We start from the raw sequence: 18,428 nt of genomic DNA, 5'->3' as shown, positions 1-18,428 counted from the left end.
TTTAAGTAAATCTAAAAGTGCCATATTCGTAACATTGGTATCAGAGCTGAAGGTTTTTCCATCTTGTTGAAGACGGAAACGATCTAAAGTACACTACGAAGGTAAGTTTGCTTATAATTTAGTGTAAGAAGAGAGTGGGAACTATCAATTGTTTCATGTTGCACTAGGAAGTAGGGGGAGCCCTTGTTTTAATAATACACTTCTTCGAAAGGTGCCTATGGCTTTGGTATTATTGAGCATGTGGAAAGTCTCCAAAAGCTAGTCATCTGGGAGATAGCACTGTTACGCCCCGCTGTTCTACTCTAACTTGTAGGAGGAACTCTCACCGTGGGTGTGGAGTACTCAAAGACTTTTCTTGATTCTAGAGTCATGGCTGAAAATCAAGAGATTGATTTGAATGCTTGGCAAAAGCTAGATTTACTACAAGATGAAGCAAGCAATGAAGGTATGAGAGCAATCCGTTATCTTGCTCACAAGCTACATGAAGCGCAAAGCAATCTGCATTTGCGAGTAGTCGTGCAAGCTCAACTACGCAACAATAACTTGCTTCCTTCCACTCAAGGAGAGAGAACTCGTTCTCTAAAGCACCAGGAATCACTAGCTAAAGGTGGAAGAAATTCTACCTACAAAGAGCTAAAGTTAGACATGCGCATCCAGCGTGGAAAAGGTCTCGCCATCTCCATTTCACGGAAGGAGGAAAAAGCATTACTTTCCTTTCCTTTGATGGGACATATGGTGATACAAATAAAGTACTATACTTTATTCAACGATTTGATGTAGCTTTTGGAGGTGAGCACTTCACGGAAGGCTCCAAACTATGCCATGTTGCAATGTATTTCCAAAAGTCAGCTAGGCATTGGTGGGCTACTCTAAGAGCTCAACGTCTATCGCTAAGGACTTGGAAGGAATGCCGAATTGCTATCATGAAGCCTCAAAGCCACTGTCTTTAGTAAGATGGAATTCTCCGAGCAAAAGCAACAATATTACGTTGGGCTTCTAGATGATTTGAGAGCATATGTTAATGCTGTCCCAAAACAATCTCTGTCGTGATACACCACTCTATTGTAGCTGTTAAGATCTTTCCTACATCTACTACAAAGACGGTGGTGAGATCCAACAAGTGTAGAGAAAGGCCAAAATGGGGAGAGACCTCCCAACAATAATTGGGCCAAAGGGGAAAAGAAGAAAGACAAAGGCCTTTACAAAGGCAAGCAACGTCTTTCTTAGAGCGCTATCACAAAGAGAACTGTGCTACAAGTGTGGACAACAAGGTCATGCATATAGAGCTTGTCCTTCACGGACAGCTAAGAATGACAATCCACAAGCATCTTTGGTTACTTCTCAAGACAAGAAAAAAGAAGACGATAAATCAAGGGGAGAAGATGACCATAGGATTGAGCTTATTCCAGGAAGCTCTCCACCCAACAAACCACCATATAGGGTCTCTCTTGCACATCAAGAGGAGATTATGACTCAAGTAAATGAGCTAATGGAAAAAGGGATGGTGCGTCCAAGCTCATCTCCATTTTACTCACCCGTGTTATTAGTGCAAAAGAAGGATGTACATTTCATACCTGTCAAGAAGACTATCAAACGTCATCATATGGCTAACCTCTTTATTTCTCAAATTTTCAAGTACCATGGCTTACCAAAGTCTATAGTCTGAGATAGAGATCCTCGCATGATGAGTCTCTTTTGGAAAGGACTATTTGAGAATATGGGCACAAGGTTGAACTTCGCTTCTTCCTTTCGCCCTCAAGCGGATGGGCAAAGTGAGATTGTCAACTCCACCATATTAGATCTACTCAAGAGTTATGTCACTAATGTAGATCAACGAAATCAATGGGAAAGGTACTTACCATTAGTAGAGTACGCGTATAAAAATATGGTACATACTTCTACAAGAAAGTCTCCCTTTGAAATAGTTGAAGGTCGGTCAAAAGTTCCTCCTATTTTGAGGATGCACCAAAAGATCTTCGCTGCTGCTGTTTGCTGATGAGTATGTGCGTGATTTTCAAATGTCATTTGAGAATATAAAAGACGTCATAAAAGCAATGTAGCTAAGACAAAAGATAGCGGCTGGCAAGCATAGGCGTTCCCTGGCTTTCAAGGGAGATGACTAGGTCTTGCTCAAGTTTTCCAAAGCCCGTTTAAGACAAACGACTGGACAGGATTGGCAAGGCATGCACTCAGTACATCAATGTATAAATGAGATGGCTTAAAGGCTAAGATTGCCAGCTTCTTGGCGAATCCATAATGCCTTTCATGTAAGTCTTCTAAAGCCTTTCAAGGGAACACCTCCTACGGAGCCCCTTGAAGAAGAACCCCCTGAATTTGAAGAAATGGAAGAAATTTTGCAACCCGAGGCTATTCTAAGGCACAAAGACAAGTTTCTACAAAACGGTAAGGTCCTTCGTAAGTATTTAGTTAAGTTTAGGAATTATTCTTTTGATGATTCTAGGTGGATGATGGAGCCTCAACTCAAAGATTCCATGCCTCTGGTCAAAGCGTATAACGATGAACATGGGATGCCCACTTCCCAAGACCACAATGTATAAACCATGGTAATAAGGACTAGTTTTTGTTCATATTGTCTTTTATGTTCTATGATTAAATGTGCATGCAAATGTTTTAATGTTAACACGCTTGCGGCGGATTCGTCCCTCAAGCACCAAGTAAACTAGCCCTCTACTGCAGCATGGTATTGTGGCTTATGTAATGTTGTTAACAAAATACATACACGCTTGTGGCAGCCTATGTCTCTCAAGCACCGGCTAGATTAGCACTCTAGTGCGGAAAGGTGTTACGGCTTATGTATGTTTTACACGCTTGCGACACAGCTGTGTTAGAGGAATGGTGTAAATCGCTTTAAATGTGGATCCAAAAGCAAATGTTAAGGTACCCAAATTCCTTAAATACAAGCATAGTCGAGGACAACTATGATTTAAGGGCGGGGTAATGTCATAAAATTTATATTTTATGAGCTTCACAGGTTTTTCTCTCTCTAAAAAGTAGTTATCTAGAGAGAGAAAGCATAGGCTAAATGCAATGAATTGCAAAAAGGTTTATTTTGATTCTAGTTTATGTTAGTCAAAAGAATAAACCTTTACAAGTACAAAACATACACTCTCTCACTAGAATTCTAGAGAGAGAATGTGTAAAAATGTTAAAAACGGGATGTGCAAGGAGTGCATTTAGGCAATGTGCAAATGTTAAGGTGCCCAAATTACTTAAATACAAGCATAGTCGAGGACGACTATGATTTAAGGATGGGGTAATGTCATAAATTTTATATTTTATGAGCTTCACAGTTTTTTCTCTCTCTAAAAAGTAGCTATCTAGAGAGAGAAAGCATAGGTAAGCATAGGCTAAATGCAATGAATTAAAAAAATGCTTATTTTGACTCTAGTTTATGTTAGTCAAAAGAATAAACCTTTACAAGTGCAAAACAGACATCCTCTCACTAGAATTCTAGAATGAGAATGTATAAAAATATAAGAAACGGGATGTGCAAGGAGTGCATTCAGGCAATGTGAATTGTCTACAAGTGAATGCTACTCCCAAAGTTCAAAGGATTAAACTAAAGGATCTCAACATGATTTAGGGGAGGTCAAACAGACTCTCGAGAGGGCCAAAAAGAGCAAAATACCGCTTATGGGAAGTCTGGGAGCTGGGTAGAGGGACTGCAAGTGGGAACCAGGGCATACACATGTCCAAAAAGGGTTGGTCAATGCAAAAGGGGTGGAGGAAGATGAAAATGTGCATTTTTGCCTTGCTCCAGAAGCTAGCCCACTCTCACCCTCTCTCTAGCTACTAAAAATAGCAAAAAGTGCTTTATGCATGCTAATTTTGCATCATGAAAAAACGTGAGCTTCATGAGGGCATATCTCTTGCATGCTTGCTCAGTTTTCACGAACGAGGGGCTCTAGTGAATTCTCTCATCAAGCTCCACTCATATCTTCTCACTTTCTCTCATATACAACTTGCTTATGCTGCCTCCCTTGGTAGCTATGTAATTACTTAGACTATGAAACTTATGCATACAAGCTTCCCTCTCAAGTACATGAACTCTACTCCTTTTCTCTGTTAGTTCTCTTTGCCTACGAGGTAATTGAGGGCTTGAGAAGAGAAAAACAGGAGAGCTTAAGTCTCTCTAAGCTCCTATGATGCTATGGCTATGGAAATTCTAATTTGCTAAGATCCTATGTTGTATTATGCTCCAGCTATGATCCTTTTTGAGCTTGGAGCACAAAGAATACAAAATCCTTTCGAGGGGGGGGCTGACCTCATAGACTCGGCCCTCAGTGTTATGTCGTGTTCAATTCTTTTCATGCTTTGCTATTGTTATTTCAATTGTTATGTCAAGTTTGCAACAATTGTTACATAACATGCTATTTAAGTAAATCTAAAAGTGCCATATTCGTAACATTTGTACTACTTATGTGAGTAGGGTTTCTTATGTACATTAGTCACTTAGTGTTGGAGAAGAAGAAGAAGATTTCAACACTCTATCTCTTTGTGTAGCTTCTCCATTGTATGTGTGTGTGAGCTTGAAGGTCTCTCTCTTTCTCTCCTCTTGCTTTTCATGGTATCAGAGCCTGGTGAAGACTAATAGAGAATACAGTAAGCAAAGGAGCCATTGGAAGTGGTACAAGGTTAAGAGCTTCATCATCCTCTTCACCCCCCCGTGCAACCCTAGATCCAGGAGCTCAAGCGGGAGCTACAATAGGAATCTCCAAATCGTGTGCTACCTTCACAGGCTTGCAAGTAGTAGGGAAGTTTTATAACCATTTGGGCTCTATTTTTGTGGTGGGCAAAATTTTGTTTCGGGCACGTTTCAGCCTCCATTTTTGAGACTGAAGGTATTCGCGTGATGTGCTAGAAAGTCTACAACAAAATTGCAGGTTTCAGGTTTCTCCTCAGGTTATAGGATTGCATATATATTTGTGTGCAGACAAGGTTGGCACATGTATTCTTGATTGTGGCTACATGTATGCATAATGTGGTCACTCCTTTGTGCATGTAGGAGTCTAGCACATGATTGTTCTGTTTTGGATGGTGTATCGTTTGAAATTGGATGGTAATTGTTGACTATCCTCATCCTCACTACTCTTCTCACTTGCCGACTTCTAAGATTCATTCAAAACTCATGTATGTATGTGTATATATATGTATATGTATGTATGTATGTATGTATATGTATATATGTATGTATGTATGTATGAATGTGTGTGTGTGTGTGCATACATGTGCGTGTGTGCACGCACACGTAAATGTATATTTGTTTGTATTAACATATGTGTGATGTATATACAAACACACACGCACACATGCGCGTGCGCGCACTCTGTGTGTGTGTGTGTTCTATATCTGTTAAAAAATGATAGCTTTTGATTAAATAAATGTAAAATAAGGTTCACACACATAGAGCGTGGGCGCACGCGTGCGCACTGACACTTGTGTGTGTCTATTTTAGGTAATGATATTTTCAAGTGCTAAGCTCAGTAGAAAAAAATGCAAAATGAAAAGGTTGCTCAAGTGACACTCCAAGTCCCCATCCCCTCCACTATGGCACACCACCTGCACTACCAGTCTTTAGCAACACTAGGAGTGGTACTTGCTCTTATTCCCTTCTCAATCTCATCATTGTTTACTTACCTTTTCATAATCACCCCCTCCCCCCCCAATGCCAAACACTGTGCACCCTCTCCTTCTCTTTGTATCCTACATCCCCTCTTTTTACTCAATAAAAGAACTTTCATGTGTATGCTTGGAAGCAAGAGAAAGGGCTGTTTTGCATTTACAAAATTCTCATTCTTAGCCCTCCCCTGTCTCGCGAGTCGCCAATTGCTCACGCTAGACATAATTCTTCACTTGTGTGTGTGTGTATATAATATACATATATGTATACTTACAACATTTCCTCATGCTCTTAGTTAGAACTTAGTTCTAAACAGCTCAGGCAATTTCTTTCAGGTAGCACAACATGAAAGGGTTTCATGTTGATGAGCCTGCATTTCATTTAGACATCCATTCTCTTAACCCTTCATACAACTTTGCAACCTCTTCAGCTCTTGAACATGCCAATCAAGGGTTCTTCTCTGCCCCCTTTAAGCAGGAAGAGCTATCCTTTCATGAATTTCCGTCTAAATTTCAGGGTTCTCAGATCTTTTCTTCATCAAAGAGCAAATTCTCATCATTTGCAGAAGAGAAGAGTAGCAGAGGGGTAGATTGTTTTGGTAATTCAACAGAGGTTACCAATTGGGGAATGAATTGTTTGGGCAATATGATATTGCCTGGTGCAGAAAAGAAAAAAGATATTGATGAATTTGTATGTAGAGGCATGGGGAGAATGGAGGACAGTAATGGTCAAGGCCATGTAGGGGATTTGCAAGCTTCCATGGAAGCAATAAAGGGTAACCAAATGTGTGGATTCAAATATTACATGGGCATTGATACAGACTATGAGAGCAATGCTCAAGCTTCCATAGCATCTATTAGAGGCGGCCATTCGGGTAGATCGAAAGTATCCATGGGCAGTGATCAAGGCAACTTTGTAGATGATCTCCAAGCTTCCATGTTACCATTGACTTGCAATTCTCCTCCTGGGGACAACTCATTCTGGAGGTTTTTGCCTTCTAACCATGAAGAACACAGCACCGATTTCTTCTCTTCTGATGATTTCAGGATGTATGAGTTTAAAGTGCGGAAATGTATGCGGGGAAGAAGTCATGATTGGACTGAGTGTCCATTTGCGCATCCAGGTGAGAAAGCAAGGAGAAGAGACCCTCGCCGCTTTCACTACTCGGGCATGGCATGTCCGGATTTTCGGAGGGGGACTTGCAGGAGAGGTGACTCATGTGAGCTCTCCCATGGCGTCTTTGAGTGTTGGCTCCATCCGGCTCGCTATCGCACGCAGCTCTGCAAAGACAATAAATCTTGCAAGCGCCGAGTGTGTTTTTTTTGTGCATTCCCCTTCCCAGCTTCGTCATGTCTCTCCTGACCCTGTTCCAAATAATGGGTTTGCCCTTAAATCGCCCTTAGCATCTCCCAGTGATGCCATGGCAAGCTATTATGATGTCCCCCATAAGCAGCAACCAGTCTTTGCAAAACTTTCATCCCCGGTTGGGCAGGGATCACTCGATGGCTATGGTGAAGATGTGTTTTTTGATGACTTTAGCCCTGTAAACATCCATGGTTTTCTGCATGATGGGATTTATGACAGGATTTGTCTGTTTATCGTTCATAGCAAGAGAGTCCCAAATGTTAGAAATCCAGAAAGTTTCAATGGCTTGTCTATAGATGATATATCCAACCATCTCAAGCTCAGCCATAGTTACACGCCCTCGAGTGCTGGGTGTCTTGTTGATGAGTTCGGCCATGAAGGTAGTCACAGCCATAGCTTATATCCTTACACCCCTGGCAATCCTCCCTCTGATAGTTCAAGCTTTAAAACAAGTCAAACCCATGTAAATCTCAGGAATCAGCTAGCCCTTGCCAACCTAACAAGCAATATTGATCAGATTATGTCTCCTACGTCTCCTGTCATAGGGCATGTCTTCTCGCCCCCTCCACTATCCCCTCCTTTATCACCGTCGGAATCACCTCCCATGTCCCCTGGCATAGCCCTTTCGAGTCGGAGCATGGCCTTGTCACGCAAAATGTCTTCTTTTTCTGGGCAACCTCTATCTCAAGGTCTAGCTGATGCCAATTCTATGACAGCCAATGGCACCCCTCCATCTGTTAACCAGTTTCAAGCCTCACTATTGGCTAACTTGGCTCACAGCAATGGTGCTCCCCTGTTTGCGAACACTCGTGGCCCTCGCCTTTGTCTACAAATAGCTTGGGAGATAAAAAACATGAGCTTGATAGACTTAGTAGCATGCCAACATCCCTCAACAGCAAAGAGCTGATTGAACATGAGAGCCTCCAGACCGCGTCCATGGAAGCACATCCCGCACATGCCATGGCGCATCTGATTTCTACACTCCAACAGATGGAGTCAAGGCGTGCAATGATTGATGTGAAGAACACAAGGCGGCCTTATACGTCACATAGCAATCCAAATACACCCAAAGCAAGAGAGTCTTGGGATGTCAATGGTGTCCCTTCAAATCAGAGGGTTGAGTCAGGGCAAGAATTAAGAGCTAAGATCTATGGGAAGCTTGGAAAAGAGGCAGGATTTGATATTGAGAATCCAGACCTTGGTTGGGTCAATGAGTTGGTAAAGTGACAAAGGAGGTGGAACAGAGACTATATGGCTTATCTAGCTGGTATTATGCATGCAATTCTGGGAACAGACTTGAATGCACAAAGGTAAGATCATGTGGTACACATTCAAATATTCTTATATATTAGAAACTATTGCAACAAGAACAAAAAATAGCATCATATATTCTTGGGTATTGGGTAGTAGGGATCATTGTAATTGATATTGATTGGAGCAAGAGGAATTGTTGTCATTGATTTTTGGGTTTTTTTTTTTTTTTTTTTTTGGAGGGGGGGGGGGGGGGGAGGGGGGGGCAGGGGAGTACTTAAACTATTTATCTCTTATTTTGGAATTAAATTTTTCCTTATTTATAGACACTGAGCTGAGCCCTTTGAGAATGTCAGCTCTTCAGAGGCCTGGCCAGTGATTTACAATAGGCAATCAGTATATTGATAGCATATGTGTAGCTGCAAGATTTATCCGGATGCACGGAGTGCGTGCACATTGCTGGCTAATGGCTAACTGTCAACCATCACCATTTCATAAAACCTGGACATGTAGCCAGGAAAAGCTCATCCATTGGCAACTGAAGTGTGTTCTTCTTTGAGGATTTCTCAGGAAGACATTTTTCTAACATGTAATTATGTACAATCATGTCTGCCATTTTGACTTGAATTGGCTGATATGGGGCATCCCTGATTATCTGAAGTTAAATTAAATATTGGGGTGCCAGCATATGTGGCATGCTGGCATCAAGACACCCTTCATGTTCTTATAACAAATGCTGCTCCTTGTTTTCTCAAACAATGAGGTCCCTTTATAAGCTAGAACCTGCTGTAAGTTTGCCAAGCTTTGGCACAACTGGTCTACATTCTTGCGAAAGTCACTAAGAAAAATGGTTGTTGATTTGAATAAACTCTGCCCCCCTGCTAAGGAGGAGGTAAATGCTAGACTAGGCTTGTGCAAAGATGGCAAGGGTAATTTAGACATTGCAGCCGTTAAAAACATGATTTCATAACATCATGCAGACTATGTTACCATACCTCATTGTAAATATTTACCTTCTTTCAATCCACATCAAAGCATTACCTAATTGTATTGAACTTATTTGGCAAAGATATTTGCTTCAAGATGGTCTTTCTTTGCATTGCTTTAGTATTGGTATGTTGCTTGTATTGTGCATGTGATCATGCAACCTTTATGGAGAAATGCCCCTGGGGCTCTTACCCGAGTGGTTTAGAGAATTTTCGGACTTACGGGGCCCCTTTCCCTTTGTTTTTCTCTAATAGTATTCAACATCATGAGCTTCTACACCGGGCCCCAACCGCACCTAGCTAGGCATGCGGTGCCTCCCTTGCAGAAGCGAGCTGGGTTTCCACCCTCATATGTTGCCATGGTTTGCATCAATAGTAGCATCATGTGACACGATGTTTATTGTTTATGCCACTAGCTAGCAACTTCTGCTGCTAGAATCAGAATACAATCTAGCTGATTCTTCATCCGTTTTATCATATTAGCTATCTAAGAGCTTGGTTTTGTCTATGGATTCAAATTGCCTTGATTTCATAATCAAGTGAGCATCTAAACATTGCCAATTATGATTATCTCCAAGTTTACACCTGAAAACTGCTTTTGTGGGGGGCAACTGCATGCTTTTTTTCACTACAATACATTTACTAATCACTGTAAAGACATGCTTACTTGTATAAGGATATTTGCTTTCTCAAAGCACATGAACAATGACACACACTAAAACACATCCCATAGTTTCCCTTCTCTGAAAGAGGGCCCCTTTCCCTTAGGCCCCGCCCCCCATCGCACCTAACTAGATATGATTTTATGGAAGCTCGTAATCCGCAAAGTGGTGGGAATTAATTGTCTAGGACTTCTCTAGGTGCTGTTGTAGAGGGTATGCAAGAGATAGACAAGAAATATAAAAGAGATAGAGAAGAGATCTATATAGAGAGATACATATATAGATAGAGATGTAACATTTTAAACTCTGCCAAATGATGTACTATATTTTTGTACTAGACTCAAACTAAGTAAAAATATGTAACTTGTATTTTTTCTTAGGGCTTCTGTAATGCCAAAAGATAGTAAATGTAAGGGGGTGACGTGATCAATGATTGTGATTGATCAAGGATGCTAGGTCTTGTGTGTATTCCATATTGCATAACTTTTGCATCTATTGTCTTTCTCTATATAGAATGGAGATGAGTCTCTCTCTCCCTCTCTCTCTTTCTTATGTCTATCATCTTCTCTCCTTGTGTGTCTCTCTCTCTCTCTCTCTCTCTCTCTCTCTCTCTCTCTCTCTCTCTCTCTCTATATATATATATATATATATATATATATATATATATATATATATATATATATATATATATATATATATATATATATATATATATATATATATATATATATATAAAAGGTCGCACATATAAAAAAAGGTTAGTATTCAAAATCTATATGATTTCTTTTTTATTTGCAGGCTAGATAAAAAAGTGCCTTGATGCCTTAATAGACTGGTGTGTGTGTGTGTGTGTGTGTGTGTGTGTGTGTGTGTGTGTGTGTGTGTGAGAGAGAGAGAGAGAGAGAGAGAGAGAGAGAGAGAGAGAGAGAGAGAGAGAGAAACATGTTGAATTGGTTCACTTAAAGATTAAGGCATGTACAATTAGTCCATTTTATAATTAACGTGAGTAATTTGCAAACTCTTTAATATGGTGGGTCTTGCAAACTCTTTATTGCGATCTTTATCATGGCATGTCTTGTGTTCCGAGAGTGCCAGAACAACCCTTAGGAATGTCACAATAGAAGCATGGAGCATGCAAGGATAGCTGAAACAAGAGTAATAAGCAATAAATGAGTTTTTTAAGAAAACTTACTATTTTTGGTTAGTCACTATTTTTAGCCAGTATGGGTATAGATGATATCTCGACTAGGCTCATGACGAGATTCGCTTCAAACTTGCCATTTTGAGTACCCGAGTCAAGAAGGAGCGATGGCAATGCCAAAACATGAAAGCATCCAAAATGAGAAGCATCCAAAACGGGAGCAATGGCAATGCCAGAATAGGAAAGTATCCAAAATGGGAAGCTAGAGCGATAATGAGAAGCTAGAGTGATGGCAATGCCAAAACAAGAAAGCATCCAAAACAGGAAGTTGTCTATTTAGAGCCTCAAATAAAGTTGAAATGGAGTGATCTTGGGCTTTATGCATGGCTTATGATGGTATCAATATTAGTCCCAGTACTTAACTTCATCAAGTGGATATGCAGGCTAAAAACAAGAGAATTAATAGAATGTAGTTGTTTTTAGTTAAAAAAGGATATTGATAATCATGTAAGATGGTGGTGTTGATAAACACCATAAAAAATAAAGCACTATGTGTTTCAAAGCAAGAACCTGCACCAATTTATTTGAAAATTTGACCATTTAACAAACAATCAAACATATAAAATGGAAACATCATAAGGATAAGATTGAAATTTTTTTATTATAAGTGAGACAAATTAGATACAAAACCGTTCTTCTACATATTATAAGAGATCCAAAACCCACAATTTTTAATCTATGTAAACCTACTCTTCATTGCATGCACCATCAAGTTCACACCTATCTAGTGCATGTGCATCAAGGAGGCCTAAGCATACTTTTTCTTTGCGAGACTGCCTTTCTAGTATCTTGATTCTGGCATATGGCCGTGGTTTGTTTGGTCTCCAAGACCAAACAATAGCATCTCCATTTTCCCACACTTGAGGATCTTTCTCATTAATGGCCCAAAACCCCTTCCAACAGTAAGCATAAACATGGGCATCTGTCATACCACTCTTTCTTGCACAAGGTGCCCAATACTGAATCAAGAGTTTCTTGTAGTTTGGTGATGTAGGTTCATCGTCAATGTCAGATATAGCCATAGCAAGCCAAATTGGATAGATGTTTGTGTCATCTGGGTGGAGCATAAGAAAGTCTCCTTTCTTAACATCTATCATAGGGTTAAATTCCTCCCTTGGCTTTTCCCATTGAGGTCCACAATAATGATCATTATATTCTTCGCGAGACCTATGAATCTTTCTACCTCTTGCTGAAATTTACATCATCTAGCTAATGAAATCCTTGAGATTTTGGCCAAGAATCTTCATACAATATTTCCTCTGATAGTATTGGTTTTCCAAGCTCTTGAACTACATTACTCCAATAATCTATTACTGGCCTATAATATCTTGGCACACTTGAACCATTACCTAGATTTTGCCAAAATATTATGTAATTCTTCAATCTTGATATTACTTCTTCGTGTGCCTTTACAAATTCTACCATAGGTACTAGAGGTGGATTTCCTTGTGGTAACATTGGCTTACCTTGGATGTATTTCTTCCATATAGGGATACTTCCACTCCAATTAAGAACACCTACATGTGTCTTATATTGCATCACTGGTGTATCATCTTGCATGAAGAACCTAAATTGAAGTGGTTTGGAGTGACCTATAAGTGTTTCTTGCCCATCACAATATTTCTTGAAGTCGGGGACTTTTGTAAGCAAGAAGGGTGTTGGAGAAGAAGTTGAGCTGGTTCTTAAAGTATCCATCAAATGTGGTAACATGTAGGTTTGTGCCACTCTCAATTTTTTCAAAAATCTGCTAAACATGGCATCTATGTCCTCATGTGTATGTCCAATCATTAGAAATCCCAATTGGACAGTTTTGAAAACACCCCTTGCAACAAGCAATGATATATATGCAATTTGTTTTCTCCAGCACAATTATCTAGTTGTAGCAATAAGTTTTCTAGCAGCTTGCAAAATTGTAAGTCTGAATTTATTTCTGCATTAATAGATGGTCTAGTAATGGGATCTCTACCATCATTGTAGAACTACACCACTTGTCCATTGTAGACCCAAATCCACCACTTGAACAATTTAGAGCACAAAGGATGAATTAAAGATCCACCACTTATCTATTCTAGAGTTGAAGAGGATTTCTTGATCCATCACTATAGACCCAAATCTACCACTTGGCCATTTTAGAGAGCAAAGGAGGATTTTGAGATCCACCAATTGTCCATTCTAGACCCACATCCACCACTTGTTCATTTTGGAATTGAAGAAGATTTCTAGGATCACCACTTTTCCATTCTAGAACCAAGTCCACCACTTGGTCATTCTCGAGCACAAAAGAGGATTTCCAAATCCCAATTCTAGATTCAAATTGACTACTTGTCCATTCTAGAAGCGAAGTGGATTTCTAGGACATGGAAATTCTTTTCACACTCCACAATTTGAGAATGGATAATTGATGGATTTATAAATCACCCCCCTCCCCCACTCCCCCTTGTAGATATAAAGCCCTTTCTTGTACTCAAGTTTGTGCGCATGTGTGAAGTTGAAGGCTATTTGTTCAAATCTTTTAAAATCAAAGTTGAAGACTAGTGGAGGGAAAAGTACACAACTTATCCCATATGCAATTTTCACCCTTGAGGACTCAAGGGTATAAATATAACTTCATGCACTTCTTAGGCTTTGACAAGGAGGAAGCTATGCTCTCTTCTATATAGTATATCAAAGACACAGAGCAGAGCCAAGTGGGCCCTTTTTTTTCCAATTAATTTTTTTTTCTAATTAATTTTTTTAAATTAATTGGATCTTCCAGGCTCCTCTCAACCTTTTTTTCTTCAATTATTTAGATCTTCCACCCTCCTCAACCTTCCATTAATTTTTTTTTCAAGAAAGCTCTCATAAAGCTTTTCAAAAAAGTATGTCCGCACGTCCTTGTGTGGACAAGAAAATTAAAGTCCCCATTGAATTCTAGAATAGACAAATGATGGATCTAGACTCCTTCTATTCTTCTTATGACTATGGTTCTCTAGAATTTGAGACCAAGAGATGGTTGAAGGAAAAAATGAACCATTTTGGAGGCCTACTTGCTCTCGTAGATGTTCAAGGCATAGGTTGAGGTTCCTCATCTCGTTGACGTTGTTGCAAGTTGTCACCACTTGCACTCCTTGAGTCTTCATTACTCATCACCTGTACTAATGGACAAGTGGTGGATCTAGAAATCTTCCTTTGTACTCTTGAATGGCCAAGTGATAGATATAGGTCTAGAATGGACAAATGGTGGATCTAGAGTCCCTCTTGAATTCTAAAATGCACAAGTGTTGAATCTATTGAATTCTAGAATGGACAAGTGGTGTGGATTTAGTGTTGCTCTTGATTTGTTTGGACAATCGGTGGATCTAAAAATCTTTCTTTGTGCTCTTTAATGGTCAAGTGGTATTTCTAGGTCTAAAATGGACAAGTGGTAGATCTAGAGTTACTCTTCAATTCTAGAGTGGACAAGTGGTGGATCAATCCCTATTGAATTCTACTATGGATAACTAGTGCATCTAGAAATCTTTCTTTGTCCTTTAGGTTGTCAATGCTTCTTTGGTACAAACAACAACAAGTGAAGCAATGGATGAGAGCATCCCCCCCATATTCCATGATATCAATCTAGAAGAAGTACAAAGAATTGGTGATAGTGCAAGTAGTTCAAGTCGTAGTTCAAGTCCAACAATTTCTAAGAAATCAATATTGACAATTGTGTTAGATTTGAATGGTCTACTATTGAGACGTTGTCAAAAACCATCTTCATTTCATGCGTCGATTCAATATGGTTCAAAGAGACATATGGTGCTGTGGCCAAAATACATACAATTTCTACAAATTTCATTAGAAAGATTCAATGTTGGGATTTGGTAAACTGCCACAGAGGATAATGTTCTTCAAATTTTGTCATTATTACAAGACAAAGTAAGAAATATTGTCTTTTTTTGCAGGTTGGTCTCAAGATACTTGCTACATTCATTTAAGTAAGAAAATTTTTAGGCCTGACAACCCAACAGTTCACGCAATGTTCAAACCATTGGCCCAAATCTCAACATGCTTTGAATGTGATCCACGAAGAACAATTCTTATTGATGTCTCTCCATACAAGGGATGTGTATCACCTAACAACAATTGCATATTTCCTTTAGAGTTTGATAAAGAAAATAAGGTTGATAAAATGCGTTGGGGACATAAGAGTCAAGAGTTAGGTAGCAAAGCCACCAAATGAGCAAGGCATCGGCCCCAATGCTTCAAGTCATATCTACTATGTGTAAATAGATTGTATGTGCTCAAAGCCTATTTATTTTTCTTCATTTGGTATGCAACTATGCTAGAGTGGTGAAGAGTCCTACACTCACGCACTTGTGCACAATAAGGAGAGTGGAGAAACCTCAACATCAAATGCCTTTTATCGAGTGATGATAGCTTATGGAGTGTTTCCAAGTGCTCTACATGCTACATTTACTTCTAAAAGAATCCTCTTAACTCCTCTCTTGCACATCATATTGTTTTTCTTGCACACTCTATGACTGCATACTAGGATGTCCCACCATTGGACACTTGCATTAAGCACTTTTTATTCTTTCCACCCATGCACTATCCCACTCTCCTTACTGTGCACTTGTGCACAGTAAGGAGAGTGGAGAAACCTCAACATCAAATGCCCTTTTTAGAGTAATGATAGCTTATGGAGTGTTTCCAAGTGCTCTACATGCTACATTTACCTCTAAAAGAATCCTCTTAACTCCTCATATTGTTTTTCTTGCATACTCTGACTGCATACTAGGATGTCTCACCATTGGACACTTGCATTAAGCACTTTTTATTCTTTCCACCCATGCACTATCACAGCATGAAGGAACATCTATAAAATACTCCAACAACTGTACATACTTAATAAGATCGACAAGCTAGGGCACTTTTTTCCACTAGGTTTTTCCCCTCGGGGGCCAAATCAAGTGTCACGAAGCTTGTTTTTATTTTTCACGTTAATATACCACTAAATAAATAGCTCAAGCTACTTCAATTAATGGAGTTATCATTGCAACACAACATATGAAGTCCCCAAGCAACAAAGCCTCTATTTTAAATGTGCCTCATCAATGACAATCATGCTTCTACAAAGACATCCACATCACCAAGGAAATTGCATTAATCACTATAATTCAAAGCAGAACCATAAAAACTCCACGACTAATGTCTAGGGATGGACATTTAAATAAGTGTGGGGGAGTGTTTTGGGTCTATGGCTATAGCTACAAATGCGAAACAGAATACCAATGATAAAGAGAGGTTACGGGAATGGATGTGGGAACCCACATTGCCCACATTGCTGTGGGAACTATTTTTTGAAGCTAAATGTTTACCCACATAATATAATTATATCTTCCCTCATTTTTATAACTTAATTGGGGCCATGGGCTTCTAATTCGTAGAAGGACTTAACCCACGACCTCATAGCCTTAGGTATTGAAGTTAAAAAAATACTTTATTGAAGATAACCTTTTTGTAAGTGAAGAAAAGAGGAGCAGCACGTTTTGTGAACTTTATCCATAACTTCTTGTGAAAGGATTTGTTGAGCTCGTGGAGCATAAACATGGATTGCTTTTGTGTCTTGACCAAAGTGTAAGTGTTCTTCAATGCTTTTCTATTGATTAATGTCCAATTTTGTGTGATTTATGCTTTCTTTATCCTCTTGTTTAACAAGCTTAATTGAGTGATTTAGGATCTTAATCACGTCTTTTGCTTGCAAATAGACTTAAGAAGTATCTCCACATCTAGCTAGTGTGATTGCTCACTTTTCATGTCGTGGCGAGTAAGAGATTGTGATGTTTGACCATGTCAGATTTGAGGTTTGAGTGATCGGTTATGTTCCCTACTATTATGTGAGTATGCTTAGTGAGTTTCATGACCAAATGATGACATTTCCTCATTGAAATGTCAATGTCCTCATTTCCTCACTTTTCATGTCGTGGCGAGTAAGAGATTGTGATGTTTGACCATGTCAGATTTGAGGTTTGAGTGATTGGTTATGTTCCCTACTATTATGTGAGTATGCTTAGTGAGTTTCATGACCAAATGATGACATTTCCTCATTGAAATAGCATGTAGGAAAGAATGTTGTGTTTGTGTAACAGCTTGAATCCCTATCTGATTAGTTAGATGATGACTTAATGGTGTTACTCGTAGACCCCGTAGTGACAAACCTACAACACCTCCATGCACTAATCGGGTCACTTTCCCAAGCATTGATAATATGTTAGTCTGGAAATGCTATGCTTTGACGTCTGTCGTGGCAAGCCGCAGACACACCCTTAGGTGCTTCTCCCTTCGTTATGCAAGATAAGTGGTCGACTCTTTGATGAGAAAGTCCTGGCTTAACTTCTGTCGTGAAGTAAAGCTCTAAAAGAATAACAAACCAACATACAATGCATCATGTAGAACAAGGTTTGTTCATAAGATACAATAGCGCATGGTGATCTACAAAGAAAATGAAATGATTTGTAAGAAAATAGTGCCTGAATTTCTTCACAACATACATCATAGCTAACCCTTCCCTTTCTATGGTGGTATAGTTTCTCTCAGCACTGTTTAGTTGTCTGCTTGCATACGTAACTGGAAAGTCCATGTTGTGCTCATGAGGTTGTGTTAGAATACACCCTAAAGCATATGCCAATGCATCTGTGCACATGAAAAATGCATCTATGTGCACATTAAAAATGCAATTCCAATATGGAGCTTTCAGAATAGGTGTTGAAATTAGCGCTTCCTTGAGTTTCTCAAAAGAGTGCTCACATTCCTCCATCCATTCAAAGACAATCAAAAGAGCATACAGAGGTCGTGCGATATCGGCATACATGGAGATGAATCTACGATAGTATCCACAATGTTGCATGAACACCTGAACTCCCTAAGCATGAACAAGTCGTGGCAATTCTACAATCACCTTAATCTTGTCTTCATCTATAGAAATCCAATTCCCCAAAATTATATGACCTAGGATCTTTCCTTGTCGGACCATGAATTTGCACTTATCAAGATTCAAGCAAGAAAAATGCAGAGATACTCCTTGAAAGTGTATAACATAAGTCTTTGGAATGCGGTAGGAGCATTAGTGAGACCAAAGGGCATCACCCAATATGTATAAATTCCCCATTTTGTTGCAAATGTTGTCTTGTGCTGATCTTCCTCTTTAATGGAGACTTGGTTGTATCTCGAAAATCGCCCCCCCGGCACGACCCCATCATGGCCCCGAGTCACCCCCGCGGGCAACCCGAGACACCCACGGCACGACCCCGGCACGGCCCCTCGGGGGTGCCCCGAGACGCCCCCGGCACTACCCCGGCTCACCC

At 39.7% G+C, this 18,428-nt stretch overlaps 1 protein-coding gene and 1 pseudogene across 2 annotated transcripts in view; one reads left to right on the top strand and one right to left on the bottom strand.

The window, feature by feature from the left end:
* The first annotated feature begins 5,986 nt into the window (after positions 1-5,986).
* LOC147459042 (uncharacterized) lies at positions 5,987-8,233 on the top strand (annotated as a pseudogene).
* A 6,775-nt stretch (positions 8,234-15,008) lies between these two features.
* The window catches only part of LOC147459038 (uncharacterized), a 35,434-nt gene continuing 32,014 nt past the window's right edge, over positions 15,009-18,428 (bottom strand). Inside the window, exon 7 of one of the 2 annotated variants that reach the window (XM_086510411.1) lies at positions 15,009-15,197. In XM_086510411.1, the coding sequence (XP_086366537.1) occupies positions 15,162-15,197 (36 nt within the window). In that variant the 3' untranslated portion in view covers positions 15,009-15,161. Of the gene's footprint in view, positions 15,198-17,514; positions 17,557-18,428 lie in introns of those variants that run through there. The other variant, XM_086510412.1, reaches the window with a different exon arrangement.

This window comes from Adiantum capillus-veneris, chromosome 4 (genome assembly GCF_014529385.1).
Source record: "Adiantum capillus-veneris isolate H3 chromosome 4, ASM1452938v2, whole genome shotgun sequence".
Lineage (NCBI taxonomy): Eukaryota > Viridiplantae > Streptophyta > Polypodiopsida > Polypodiales > Pteridaceae > Adiantum > Adiantum capillus-veneris.
The sequence above is the reverse complement of the archived record's forward strand: the minus strand, read 5'-3'. Positions and strand labels throughout refer to the sequence as shown.